This window comes from Thunnus thynnus, chromosome 23 (assembly GCF_963924715.1).
Source record: "Thunnus thynnus chromosome 23, fThuThy2.1, whole genome shotgun sequence".
NCBI classification, from domain to species: domain Eukaryota; kingdom Metazoa; phylum Chordata; class Actinopteri; order Scombriformes; family Scombridae; genus Thunnus; species Thunnus thynnus.
This window is the reverse complement of record NC_089539.1, coordinates 26,288,710-26,303,236: the sequence shown is the minus strand read 5'-3', so window position 1 is coordinate 26,303,236 and position 14,527 is coordinate 26,288,710. Positions and strand designations below refer to the sequence as shown.

Genomic DNA, 14,527 nt, shown 5'->3' with positions numbered 1-14,527 from the left:
ATCTTTAACAATGTGTTGTATTTTAAAAGCTTGTTATATTATCCATTGTGTCAAATCTTCATCTGAAAAGTAACTAAAGCTGTCAAATAAATGTAGTGGAGTAGAAAGTACAATATTTCCCTCTGACATGTAGAAAGTAACATCACATGGAAATACTCAAGTAAAGTACAAGTACCTCAAAGAGTACTTCAGTTCAGTACTTGAGTGAATGTACTTAGTTACTTTCCACTGCTGGATGTGTGACATCACAGGTTGAAGCAGAGTCGTGACAGGATCCGTCACTGAACCAACAGACATCAAACCTCCAGAAATGTAAACATCCCTCAACAACATCATCATCATCATCATCATCATCATCATTTCTCCCACCAAGACTTTGATTGATAGGAACTGATCACAGGTCAGATTCAGGTGTTTCTGTCTCTTATAAACTGAACCGATGAGCCGACGAGACGCTTCAGACTCAGTTTGAGAGAAAAGCAGCAGTAATGAAGAAGATGGAAACACCTGCTGCTCTACCTGTCCTCCTCCTCCTCAGCAGACATTAAAGCTTCACATGACAGAACATCAAAAGACTCGACGCCACGCCGCATCAATGGCCCCTCTGTTCTCCAGGGGGCCCGATCAGGGGCCCCCCATGACCCCCCAACAGGCCGAGGGAACACCCACTCTCTTCATGTGTCTCTAATTGAGGCCGACAGGTAGATGACAGAGGACAGGTGAGGGAGGATATGAGAATATGAAACACAAGAAGCAGCTGCTTCACAGCATGATTATTATTTTACCTGCAGCCCAAAACTACAACAAGAGGGATGAAGTTGAAAGAATCTACATTTTTACCGTGATATTCTATTCGTATCTTCTGTCTTTTATACAATATTTTATTTACTTTATTAAAGTTTTGAAGTGTTAACTTAACTTTACAAACTGAACTGAAGATCTGATAAAAGGTAATAAAACACAGATTTGACCATAAAGTATTATTATAAGGAATTATTTCATGTTTGATATGTGAACTGGATTAATAAAACAAAGCTTCTGTCTGTATCTGTTTATGTCACTAAACTAATGCTCTTAATACTTATATTTATATGTTTAGACAGCATAAATAGTATAACGTTTACCTGGATTCATCTGACAATAATAATATATTTGAACCCCACTTAAAAATATTCAAAAATTAATGTAAACTGAGTCTAAAGCTGTTTAACTCTTTATTATTATGGTTTCGTCTGTGTGCTGCAGATCAGCTGTGTTGTGTGTAAAGTGCTGTGTAAATAAAGTTGAGTTGAAAGTTATTAAAAATAGAGTGATTACATGATTTTCTTTAAAAAGTTGATTTTGTTTATATAATGAGAAGAAGTTCTGACGAGTGTAAAGATAGTCTGAAGTGTCTGTTAGCATATATACTGAGTTACTGGCAGTAAAATGAAAGTGAGGATCTCTCATGAATAGTTGTTATTGATCAGTTAACTTGATCCAAAGTTGATTAAACAGTAGAAAGTAAATCGATGTCTGTTGTGAGCAGCTTTGTCTTTAAACCAGCAGCAGTTCTCAGTGTTTCAGGTTCTCGGCAGCTCGGTTGTTCCTGCGTCTTGGAGAAGTTGTCGCAGTTCTTCTGTCTCTTCATGTTAATCCCAGACTGAGTCCATGATGTTGAGATCAGAGACCATCTGTTGCATGACTGACAATAGTTCCTTTGGGCTTGTTGTCATGCTGCAGATGATCAGAGGCAATTACACGCCAAAAATGTTGATGTTTTTCAACTTTTGCACTTTTTTTGGTGACTTTCATGAAAACTGAATCACAGATTTTCATTGTAGCTACAATCGTACTTTCTCACCACAACAAGGAAAACTATAAATATACATTAGAGCTGCTTTAAAGGCGTCTTTTAAATGATTCATATACAGTACAATATATCAATCATCAACACCACTGTTGTTTGTATTTCTGTCTCAGCTGAGCAACAAGGCAGGAGTGCTCACTGTCACCAATGATATCTGTAGCAGCTATGGAGCCATCTCCGCAAACGTTCATTTAAATATAATGAACATAAAAATCAAGGACAATCTAATTATATGCAGATGATCTCCTCGTATACATTAAAACTTCATAATGTCAGTACATTATACTGTATTACTCAACACCTGTAACACTAAATGTTGTTCCTGCAGCTCAAGCTTCTCTCTCCAAACATTAGAACCACATTTTCGGAGGTTCATTATTTATTTCGGCATGTCTGAGAGCTTCCAGCAGTGAAACACTCGGCTCGGTTTCAGTGTGAATGTGTTGCAATAAAACACGCAGCAGCTGGAACACACAGAAGGAAAGAATTCAACTCCAACAATCGTTCCTCCCCAAAGAGCAGCAGGAATGCAGATCAATTCGAACCAGAAGAATCTGACTTTAACGGTTTCAGCTCCTTCCAGCTTCACATCATCAACACAAAGGAGACGAGGAGGAGAAGATATGTTTCACATCAGAATCTAATTCATACAGTTGTTTATCCAACAAGACACAGTTTCCTTTATATCCAACGGAAAGTGATGAACATTTATTCTGAGATCACGAACTAACAGCCGCATTATTCAGGCTGTCTGTCTGGAAACAAAGCAGCAGTTAAACTTCACTTCTGCATTCAGAGTCACATCTCATTATAAAGTTAATAACAGCAGAGCTGGAGGGAAATAAACTCAAAATGCAAATGTGCAAAATAACAACAAGCTGCCGACTTAACCCTCCACAGTCCAGCTTCATTCCGGTTCATTTTTATAGACTTTTGTCCTTGTTTAGCAGTTTTAAAACTGTCCTTAAATTACATGTATGATTTTTATTTCAGCACAAACTCAGCTGTAAATCTAACTTTTCATTTTGTCAGTTTAACAAAGTATAAAAGGTGCCAGCATTGACTGTACAGGTAGGTGTTGATCTGCTGTGTCATTATTGCCTGTCGCACCTCCTCCGGTGCCCATAGGTCAGCTAGCTGCAGGGTCGTCAGCTGGATACCACCGATCTACAATATTTCGCTCATTTAAACCCGGAACATCTCCTGGTGGCGGAGCAGTGGCAGGGTCTCCCTGCCCCCCCCCCCTGCAGTCAGCCCTTGTGCTAAGTGTTACTCCAACACTTGTCTTTCCTCCTCAAAAAGAGCCCAAAGCTGCTCTTCTCAGCCACTGCAGCCAGGTCTTTTAGGGCCCTCCGCCATGGATCCGTCTGGATCTGTATTGCCTCCCGAGGCTTTTGATGGACTGTTCAGGATTTCCTCACAGCCCACCACAAAGATAGTGCTGTCATTCCAGACCCCTTTCCTGAGCTTAAACTGGGATATGGCTGAGGCTAGGTGGGGCAAGTGTCCTGGCGTACCTAAAGGCTCATTCCTCGCTGGGTCACTGTACTGCCTCCTGGTGTGCTCTTACAGCTCCTCTCTGGTGATCTCCAGCCTCCCATTCTTTGCTTCCTGCAGCAGCTGCCTGGCATACTTGAAGGGGTTCTTGCAGAATTTGGCTTGTTCCTTCTCCTTCCACTTCCTGGGCTTTTGGATGCACTCAGCACTCTGCAGGCTTGTTAGCCTCTGCCTGATCTCCTCCCATAGCACTTTTAGGCCTTCTCTCTCACTTGGTGTTGCCCTCCTCCAGTTCTTTCAGAGTTGTCGTTGTCGTTGCACCAGATGCTCGATCTCTCTTTCTCACTTCCCTTTTTGTCTTGGCACAGTGGTTTTCTTGGTGGTAATTATTCTGTCCTGGCTTTACACTCCTGGTAGAGAATGTCCTCAATCAGGGTGAGCATAGACTCCACACCCCCTCACAGTGACCTCTCCAGTATCTCCCTGAAATCTGAGTCTAGTTTTTACCATTACCGCTATTGCCTTGCTAACCTTTGGCCACTTGATTTTGTTCCCCCCAGCGAGTGCCTCCTTCTCTGTGCTTCTTGGCTCTGGTCTTTCAGGACAGGTGGGTGCATCTCCTTGGTGCTCACAAGGTGGGTCACTTTCCACTGAAGGGCCTTTCTTCTCAACTGACTGCCTTCCCACAGCAACAATGGGTTTGTCTGCACTGTGGTTTTCAACCTGGCCTTTGGTCCCTCTTGTCTGATGTGATGTTGCAGTGCAAGGTTGCTGCTGGTGATTCCCTCCACACCTCGCTCTTGCCTGGTGGATTCGTAGTCCCTACTGCACCCACATATGTGCAATCTCTTCTCATTGTCCATGTGCTTTCCTGTCATTTCTGTGTGATCCGTAGGCCCATCTTTCACCCCGCCTCCCAGAGGTCCTGTGGGTTGTCTTCTCTTTGTAAACTTTGGGGTGAGTATTGGGTGTGTCCCTTAGAAACTAGTGGGTTTGGTTACCAGCTGCCCACTGGGATCTTTCCTGCTGTCATCCAGTCTTCCCTGGACTTCAGCTGCCCCAGTAGTCACTGGGTTAATACATACACACAAATACAGCAGAAACATGTCAGAGAGAGAAGAACTGCTGATGTTGAGGGACGGCTGAGGTAACCAGAGAGCTGTCTCATGTCGTTTTCTTGTGTCTGGTCTTGTATCGTGCTGTGTCAGCTCGTATCATATAGTGTCGTATTATGTCATATATGTCTTCTGTGGTGTCACAAAGTCTACCGGCGACAGACGTCAAATATTTGACCAAATTAAACTCTGAGGTTGCCAAGACGATAGCCAATCATCCTCCTCATTTAGACAACACTACCAGTGATACGTCAGAGTAGACAGATCAAACCTTTTATCAGCATCTCTCACCACCTGAGCGTGTCATCACATCCTGCCCCACCCCACACCTCAGCAGCCAAGAGGAAAACAGCTCACGCACCTGCAGAAAGCTGCACATCACATGATCTCCGAACATTGGCAGGCTGGGCCGGCTCTCACGGTACATGTGCACCGTGTAGATCGTCATGACAACGGGCTCCAGCGTGCCACCGTCTGTCACCAGGATGCTGATCCTGCTGTTGCCAAGGCCAACGGGGACGTTCGCCATCCTGAAGACACAAAAACGTTAAAAATCTGTGATGTCAGAGGTCAAAGGTGTGAGGTCAGAGGTCCAAGGTCTCACCTGGGTCCTTGGTGCTCGTCCAGGTGAACCCTGCAGGCCGAGCTGACGGGCTCTGGTCGGATCCGAACCGTCACCGTGTCAAAGGTCACCTCGGCGCGGTACTCCTTCACCCGGGGGCTGAAGGGTGGGGTCAGCATGAGGGGGGGGTCGGTGTAGATCTGTCTCAGGTGGGGGTCCACACACTGACCTGAAGACACCAGCCAATCACAGCGCTTCACAGCATTGACCTTATTTCATTTAGTTGATTTATGTTTGTTTATTTACTGCTGGTTATATTTTTGATATGAATATTGTGACAGATGTTGTCAAAAGTGTCTCACCTTTACCCTCAGCTGCATCCTGTGAAGAAGACTCCTGATTGGTCGAAGCCTCTGTTCGGTCACTCCTGCAGGAAACATTCAAACATCATCATGTGGAGAGAAGTTTGTTAATGATGTGATGTTTGCAGACGTTTTTACCAAGTGAACACGTCTCACCTGTTGCTGTGGTTCCTCTGGAGCTCGTGGTAACGGCTGATTCTGAGCAGGAGGTCAGAGACACTCAGGGGACCAGAGGAAGAGGAAGAAGAGGAGACGCTCGGATACAACTACAGACGGAGAACAAATATCATCACACCGGGAAAACACTAAAAGCTTCACACAGCAGCTCATTTTACACACAAAAGAAAATCCTTCCAGCTGAAACAAACACAACAACTGATGTGTCAATCAGACACACTGAGATAAAAACACTGACAACAGGCAGCACATGAGGATCTTTTTATGACCGTCTGTGAAGTTACATCATTGTTTTATTGTGTTTATATAGTTTAATGGTTGATAGTGTATAAATGTGTATATAGTGTTTATATGTAGTTTAATGATTGATAGTGTATAAATGTGTATATTGTGTTTATGTAGTTTAATGGTTGATAGTGTATAAATGTGTATATTGTGTTTATATGTAGTTTAATGGTTGATAGTGTATAAATGTGTATATAGTGTAAATACAGTCAGATGTGTAGCTCTCTATAGAACGTACTACAGTGTATCTACAGGAACGAGTCATAGAAATGCAGCAGGAAGCTTTCAGTGGGCTTTATTTCAGACAGCACGTCTTGTTTTTTGTTGTTGAATGTAGATGTTTTTCAGTGTGGTTCTGATCCGTATGAATACATGTTAGTGTTTGAACATAAACTGAAGAGTTTGGAAGTGAGGATGTAAACATGTCAAATGTGCTGCAAATCCACAGAGTTTTATTGCTTGTTTGTGTTTGAGTGAGAAAAGTATTGAGGAAATTTGAAGGTTGTAGTCACTGAATGCTTTGCTGTGTGCAAACAATGCGAATGTGACGCAGTTTGCTCCATACTTGTTGCTGTTGTATTAACTTTGTGAAGAGTTTTGAAGACTGAAGACTCAGTGTTGAACCGTGCACGTAACCAAACTATAAATATTTAGCTTCTGTTGTGACTGTGAGATACTTTAGAGTACATCAGGGATCCACTTTGGGACCACTTTTGTTTTCATTGTACATCCTGCTGCTTGGTCGCATCATTTAGAGATGTTTCTATCTGTCTTTATGCTGATGATACACAGCTCTATGTCACAATTTAACCTGAAGAGAAACTGGATATCTGCTAACTTTCTGTAATTAAATTCTGATAAAACATCATCTCTGAGCAACACTAAACCTGTAAAAACAGAGGTGTGTTTGAATCCAACTTTAAATTTGAGCTCCTTGTTAGCACAGTCGTCTGATCTAGTTTTTAGCATCTCAGGAATATTGCCAGGATCTGTGCTTCTTTGTTTGTTTGTTTTACAGATAAAATAAGAGTAGCAAGAGTTTTACAAATACTAGGGTCATGAGTTTAAGACCCACCAAATCATGAGTGGCCCTGGATATTTTTGTTTCACTATCATATCATCCAGATATTTTCTGTAATGACATTTGATCACAATGTGAGCAGAACGGAGATAACAAGAAGGCCAGATGTAAATGCAAAGTCATGTGATCAGATGTCACAAGTTTCCAATCAAATGTGTCTCATTTTAATAAAATTTCAAGAGGATGTTCAGCATAAAATGTAGTGAATGTTTGTTTCCATCTACTCCTGTTGTGTGAATATTAGCAGATAAACAGCAGGTGGCGCTAATTCTCCAGTCGGTGCCATTAAACCGTTGTAGAAGAAGAGGACATTTCTTATATGGAAATAAGACATTTCTGTTAGCTTCATGTATTCATTTGAAGATGGTTACAGTCTCTTCATCGCTCCACACAGATCTGATGTTTTCAGCTCTTCAGTGATGTTTCAGTCACATGGTTCACGTATGTCATCATTTACTCACTAAACTTTTTATGCACACGGCTACTGTTACACGTCAGACAGCAGGAAACTGTTTTTCTTTCAAGAGATTCAGACTTTTTGTTGAATTTCCAGTGTTTCCACAAAACAGGTGAACTGACACACCATTATTTTTCCAGATATAGTGTAGATCACAGGTGGAGTCAGAATGAAAACATCACGATCCAACAAAGAAATAAATCTAATTCTTATTAAACATTAAAGTTTAAAACATTTACGGCCTTTGAAAAGGAGACGACACATCTCAGGGGCCTGATGTTGGATTTTAACATTCAAAAAATCCATTCCATTAATTTAGTCTGAATTTTAGGACCATAGTTTCTGTATTACATCAGTAGACTAGAGGCTTCAAATAATAAAGCTACAATCACGAATTACTCATGATGGGGTTTTAAGGATGATTCTGATTTATTTTACGACATTGTGACAAAAAAGTGAAATACATTTAGTCAATTTTCAATAAAAGAAAGGTGATTTAGTATTTTTTTCATGAGAATCTTATTCCTGACAATGTGGAGAATTCTTTAAAACAGAATTCAGAGCTTTATGTAGGAAGTTAAGAATAAACGAGTAATTAAATGTAAGAGAAAAACATTAAAACAAACCAAATATAACTAAAGTGACTGCAGCCCTGCCTCTCTGTATCTTATTAAAATATTAAAGGATGGATTTATTACCAGCTGAAAAGCTGAAGGCTTCATCATCTGCTGGTGAAACTGAAGCAGAAGAAGAAGTTCGTCCTCTGACAGACAGACGCCGAGTGTCCCTCTGCAGCCACCGTACTGAGACAGACAGAGAGACAGAAAACACATGGAACAATTCTTTCATTTCATGTGGCTTTTATCACATTCTTCTGTTCATGTCAACAGCTTGACTCATCTGTTTTTTTGATTATTGGTAATTATTGTTGAAAATTTTAGTGTCAAAATTTAAAGTTAAAAGAAACCTCCCTTTAAAAGAGTTTAAACACATTTAATGAAATACTGGAAAACATGTCACAATATATTTATTATAAACATAAACTATGATGAATATTAAATAAATAAAAAATAAGTAATTGTCTTCCTGACAGTTTTTTTTCTGTAAAAATGAATAAATAAATTTGTTCCATCCATCCATTTTCTGCTGCTTATCTGGGACCAGGTCACATCCTTCACCCTGGCAACACCGTCCAGCTGTTCCTGGGGGGTCCCAAGGTGTTTCCAGGCCACGAGAGATATGTAGTCCCTCCAGCGTGTTCTGGGTCTGCCCCCATAACCCTAACCGGCTCTATCAGTTGGACGAGCCTGGAACACCTCCAGAGGGAGGCATCCAGGAGGATCCTAACCAGGTGCTCGAACCACCTCAGCTGGCTCCGAGCTCCCCCCGGATGTCCGAACTCCTCACCCGATCTCCAAGGCTGAGCCATGGTACCCCATACTCCCGCTGCACCACCCACTAGGTGCCCCAAAGGACACAGTCATAAGGCTTCTCCAAGTCCACAAAGCACATGTAGACTGGACTAGCTGGTCCACTGTTCCATCGCCAGGACGGAATCCGCATTGTTCCTCCTGAATCTGAGGTTCGACAGTCAGCCAGAGTCTCCTCTCCAGCATCCTGGCATAAGCTTTTCCCAGGAAGCTGAGTAGTGTGATCCCCTGATAGTTGGACCAAACCCTCCAGTCCCACTTTTTTGAAAATGGGAACCACCAACCTGGTCTGCCAGTCCAAAGGCACGGTTCCTGATCTCCATGCGACACTGAAGAGGTGTCTCAGCCATGACACACCTCTGATCTCATCCAGTCTCATCACACCTGGCACCTTTCCACTGAGGAGATATTTGACTACCTCAGACACCTTGACGATGTCATGTTCCAGTTCTTGGAAATAAATTTGTTGTTTGTTGTTATTTGATCATTTAATTTTGATTATAAAAATCTACTTTTAATATATGTTATGTTTATTTATTATTTTACATATTAGTTTTATTTTATTGTTAAATGACTTATTTAACTTATGTCCCAATAACACCTCTTGCACAAATATGGAGGAATATTCACTTTTGACATATAACTTTAAATGTATTCAAAGTATTAAATTTATGTATTTAATTGGCAATCACATCGGACGAAATAACTGATCCTGATAATTGGAAAAGTGACAAAATTAACAAAAGAATGAGTTCATGTATGTAGAAATTTCAAGAATCTTAAAGAACAACTGAAACTTGTTATAAAGAAGATTTTGTCCTGATTCAACATTGTGAGTCTAAACTGGACGATCAGCTGTTGTGATTCACTTATTTCACATTGAAACTCTGTCAGGATGGTTAAAATGTTTATAGCGTAGGAGTCTCACCTGTCCCCTGCCTGTCTCTGAGGACAGGTGCGTCTCTGAGGACAGCAGGAAGTGGAGCGAGTCCTCCAGGATCAGGTCTTTGGTGATCTGTCGGTCGAACGTGTCGTCGCTCAGAGCAGAGAAGGTTAAATCAGTATCCACCTGAAGACAGACAAAGAGAGGAGCTGCTGACCAATCAGAGAGCAGCTGAGGACACGCTGACCTCTGCTGGACGTTCACCTGAAACACACTCACAGCTGAGAGACAGAGAGGAGGTTAATCTACCAAAAAAGACAACAGAGGAGAAGGAAATATCAGGAAAAGATGAGGAAAGGAAAGAATGTGAGGAGGCAGGGAAGGAAAGGCCGATGTGAAAAAGAACAGGATAAAGTAGGGCAAGGAAATGAGAAGAGGAAGGAAAAGAGATGAAGAAAATAAGGGGGTAGGAAAGGAAAACGAATGTGGAAAAGAAAAGTAAGGGAAGAGGTAGGGAAGGACTGAGAAAGGTGAAGAAGGAAAGGAAAAATTAAGAAAGGAGAGGCGCTGATAAGTGAAAGAGGAAGGAAAGGAGAGGAGGAAGTGGTAAAGGAAAGGAAAGAGGACAGAAGGGAGTAGGGAAGGAAAAGAGGAGACGAAGAAAGAAAAGAGGAGGATGGAAAAAGAAAGTGGAAAAAGAAATGGAGGAATTAAAGAGAAATAAATAAATTATGCACAAATTGGATAATAAGATATTTCTGTTTACATCAGTTTGTTGTTCAGAGAAGAAGTGAGCATGTTGAGTCACACCTGTGATCTTTACCTGACCGCTGCTCACAAGATGGTGAACGAGGTAAACATATTTCTGCTACATCACATTTATCTTATCTGTGCTTTTAAACTAGACAAGCTGAGAAGGTCAAAGTGACCGTGTGCTGGAGAAACAGGTGTGAGTCTCACCTGGACGATGACAGGTGTGACAGAGCCGCTGAACAGCAGAGTGAAGGTGAGCAGCTGGTAACACAACACACACCTGAAACACATCACCAATCAATAATCAATCAGCACACAGTTTAGTGATGATCAAAAGATCAGAGAGTTTAAAGACAAAAGTTTGACTCAGGTGTGAACAGGTAACTGATGATGACATCATGAAGAAAACCAAAAAGGAAATCAGAGATGTGACTTTATAAATAAACACTGGTTAGTTTACCTCTGCGTCATTATCAATTCAGCTATTTTATCATTAAATCAAGTTTCATTTTTTTCTGCTTAACTGCAACAAACTGATTTATTGTTTCCATTATTTTCCACACAAACGTTTAGTCAACATTTCATTAATACAACAAATCTAATTCGAACACATTTTTTAAGAAGGTAAAAAGACAAAAAGTCACAACAAAACAAACAAACAAAAAATTTAAAAAGAGACAGAAAACACAGAAAAAATTAAATATAAGGATGTTTGAGAGTGATTAAAATTCAGCAGAGTGAGTTTAAAAACAGGCAGAAACTGTAACATTCAGTCTTGTTTCAGCATACAGACACTTAATTCTATATTCAAACTTTAGAAACATTTATACTAATATACTATAACTGCTATTATATACTAGTATACCTATACTTTGGAAATATTTATACTATAATGTACTTATATTTTAAAAGTATTTCCGTTGGGAACAGGTTAAAATATTCTTTCAGAATTATGTTTTTATGATTCAGTCAGACATGAAGAGTCTGTTCAGGGATTTTTACCTGTTCAGCGTTTCCTCCCTCTGATTGGTTGACGCTGCAGCTTGCAGCACCTCACCTATTGCCTGCTTCACCTGCCCCAAAGCATCATGGGAGGCTGTTTGTCCAAGCTGGTGCAGAAGGAAGTTCCTGAGCTGAGAGGAGAGTAGAGGGTTAACCAGCAGGAGGCAGCATCACACAGACGGGAGAGGTTAACCAGCAGGAGGCAGCATCACACAGACACGAGAGGGTTAACCAGCAGGGGGCAGCATCACACAGACAGGAGAGGGTTAACCAGCAGGGGGCAGCATCACACAGACAGGAGAGGGTTAACCAGCAGGGGACGGCATCACACAGACGGGAGAGGGTTAACCAGCAGGGGGCAGCATCACACAGACACGAGAGGTTAACCAGCAGGAGGCAGCATCACACAGACGGGAGAGGGTTAACCAGCAGGGGGCAGCATCACACAGACGGGAGAGGTTAACCAGCAGGGGGCAGCATCACACAGACGGGAGAGGTTAACCAGCAGGGGGCAGCATGACACAGACGGGAGAGGGTTAATCAGCAGGGGGCAGCATCACATAGACAGGACAGGGTTAACCAGCAGGGGGCAGCATCACACAGACGGGAGAGGTTAACCAGCAGGGGGCAGCATCACACATTAACAAATAAGAAACATCAATAATAACATACAGAATGTGGAGAAAATATATTAAAAACAAAGATTTGAGATGATGGACAGGTGGGTTACCTGAGCGGGCCGGCCCCTCTGCTCCTGATTGGTCGTCACTACGCTGATGTCATGCAGGAAGGAAGTCAGCGGTCTCAGTGAGGTCACCAGAACGTAAACATTCACCATGGCAACCAGGCCAAGAGGCGGGGCTCCGACAGGTGACTGACTGTCAGAGTGAAGTAAAACAACGATCTGATAGGTGACAATTCACACCCGATACACACCTGATACACACCCGATACACACCTGATACACACTTGATACACACCCGATACACACTTGATACACAACTGACACACAACTGACACACACCTGTTGGATCCCGTTGACTCGTGAGGAAACTCTAGCTTGTGATTGGTCGATCCACAGGCGTGTGGCCTCATGGGTAATTCAGATCCTGACAGACAGAAACATGTGACATCTGACTGATGAGCTGATTCATGTGTTCAGTGTAAACTTTCATCTTGTTTATATATATATATATATTTATATTTTATATTTTATATATATTCATGTGTACATATATGTATGAATGTATTTAGTATTTGCTTTTTGCCTCTAATGCAATAATATGATCTGTTTATTGATCCAACTAATCCAACATGAAGTGGATGTTTGTTCTCTAATTATCTTAATTTATTTCTATTAAAGAAACTTTATTAATAAAATGAAAATATGAGAAAATATGAAAAGATGAGTCGTCTACATCTTAAAGTCTTGTTTCTGAAATCTGTTGCAGGTTTCTCAGATTGTGCAAACAAGAGAAAAACGAGTGAATCAGGCGGCTGAACTGTTGTTGTCTTTAAATCTATAAACCAAACTTTATTAGTACAGCTTTCATAGGTTTCATAAAGGTGAGTGTAGCTCAACTCAAGACAATAATAAGACAGAACAAATGTAGACACTAAAACAATTTGAGACTAAAGCAAACGAGAGATAAAAAATATGAAAATATAATAATAATAAAATAGATTTTTAAAAGACAATAATAATAATAAAAATAATAATTAAAGCTGCAAGCAGCGTTGGTCAGGACCTCGCACTCTGGTCCGTCGGGATCAGATCATTTTACTTTTTAAAAATAAGGGATATTTCTTACAAGTGTGGTGTGCTTTTATTTTGAAAGATCAATTGACAGGATGAGAATTTTCTGCAGGGTGAGACATGTCTCTTGCTCACACATGTGTCATCAAAATCATGCAAGTTTTGGGCCCATTCACTTGAATTTCAATTAGTAAATTGAAAACTCTTGATGAGTTTGTGTGTAAAACAAATTATTTTTTCTAATTTTCATCAAGTCTATTTTTAGAAAAGGAAAAAGACTTTTAACCCACATGACCTGGTCAAAGTTTGATTGACATGTGTACTGTCAGGTGTGTAGAGACAATAAGTAACTGCAGCTGGACACAGAAAAATAAATTTGAACATTTACTGCTTCCACATAGTTTTAGATACAAACTTCATTTTAACTTTAAATGAGTCACGAGACTTTGACCTACAAATCTTGAATTTACATGTTTTTTCTCTCTTTTATTGTTTTTGAGATAATAGAGTGTGAGTTTTAAAGTCTTTTCTTGCTCCTCCTGTGATTTTATAATGAGTGTGTATTGCGGAATGTTTCACAGCACTGAGGGAGTGACATCACCAGGAGCAGTTGGAGAGGAGGATTTTAGAGTACGCTTCTTGTGAAATCTCCTCATAAATCCCATGAATTTGGCCAAATCTTACATTAAAAAGCATATTTTAGTAGGAAATTTCATGGCGAATCCATTGATACAGGTTTGAAAGTGGTCAGACTTATAGTTTAGATGTCAGAAGCCTCTGTTTGACACAAAGTTCATGCCCATAGATTGCCTCCCCATTGGTTTACATTGTAAGGGTGATGTGGCACTGCAACTTTCAGGGCTTATTAAATCTAAACCGTTCGAGTTATTACAAAGTTTTTAACAACTTTTTTTCAGCACAGTGTCATAAGTCAGGTATTAAAGTTTGAGGCCGATACCATTAACGCCCTCGGAGGAGATAGCGTTTGTTCGGGGGCCAAAGTTGGGGCAAAGTCTTATTTTGAAAGTCCGATTGTGGACTTCCTGTTGGATTTAGGTCAGGGGTGTCAGTGTATGATTTGTAGGTCTTGATGAGACAAATAATTGAGTTTTGGTTTGATCTCTCTACGACATTCCTACAGGCCGTAGCGGCCATTTTAGTTACATAGGTGGCGCTAGAGAGCACATTTTGGCACTTTGGGGGTTTATTTTTACATATTATCAAATTTTTCACCAGACCTGATGTGTGTGCCAAATTTGGTGAATTTTTGAGCATGTTTAGGGGGTCAAATTTAAGTCTGATGTCCCATAATAATAAA

General features: G+C 40.8%; 1 protein-coding gene across 3 annotated transcripts in view; it reads right to left on the bottom strand.

Moving 5' to 3' along the window:
• The window catches only part of cped1 (cadherin-like and PC-esterase domain containing 1), a 47,011-nt gene that overhangs the window by 17,574 nt on the left and 14,910 nt on the right, over positions 1–14,527 (bottom strand). For all 3 annotated transcript variants that reach the window (XR_010925767.1, XM_067581995.1, XM_067581994.1), the window contains exons 5-14: positions 12,478–12,562; positions 12,184–12,331; positions 11,454–11,584; positions 10,659–10,731; positions 9,744–9,884; positions 8,084–8,188; positions 5,542–5,651; positions 5,386–5,450; positions 5,066–5,252; positions 4,823–4,991 (exon numbers count right to left, since the gene is read on the bottom strand). Coding sequence is in view for 2 of the 3 variants with exons in the window: in XM_067581995.1 (XP_067438096.1) it covers positions 4,823–4,991; positions 5,066–5,252; positions 5,386–5,450; positions 5,542–5,651; positions 8,084–8,188; positions 9,744–9,884; positions 10,659–10,731; positions 11,454–11,584; positions 12,184–12,331; positions 12,478–12,562 (1,214 nt within the window). In the remaining variant the exon portion in view is untranslated. The remainder of the gene's footprint in view (positions 1–4,822; positions 4,992–5,065; positions 5,253–5,385; positions 5,451–5,541; positions 5,652–8,083; positions 8,189–9,743; positions 9,885–10,658; positions 10,732–11,453; positions 11,585–12,183; positions 12,332–12,477; positions 12,563–14,527) is intronic.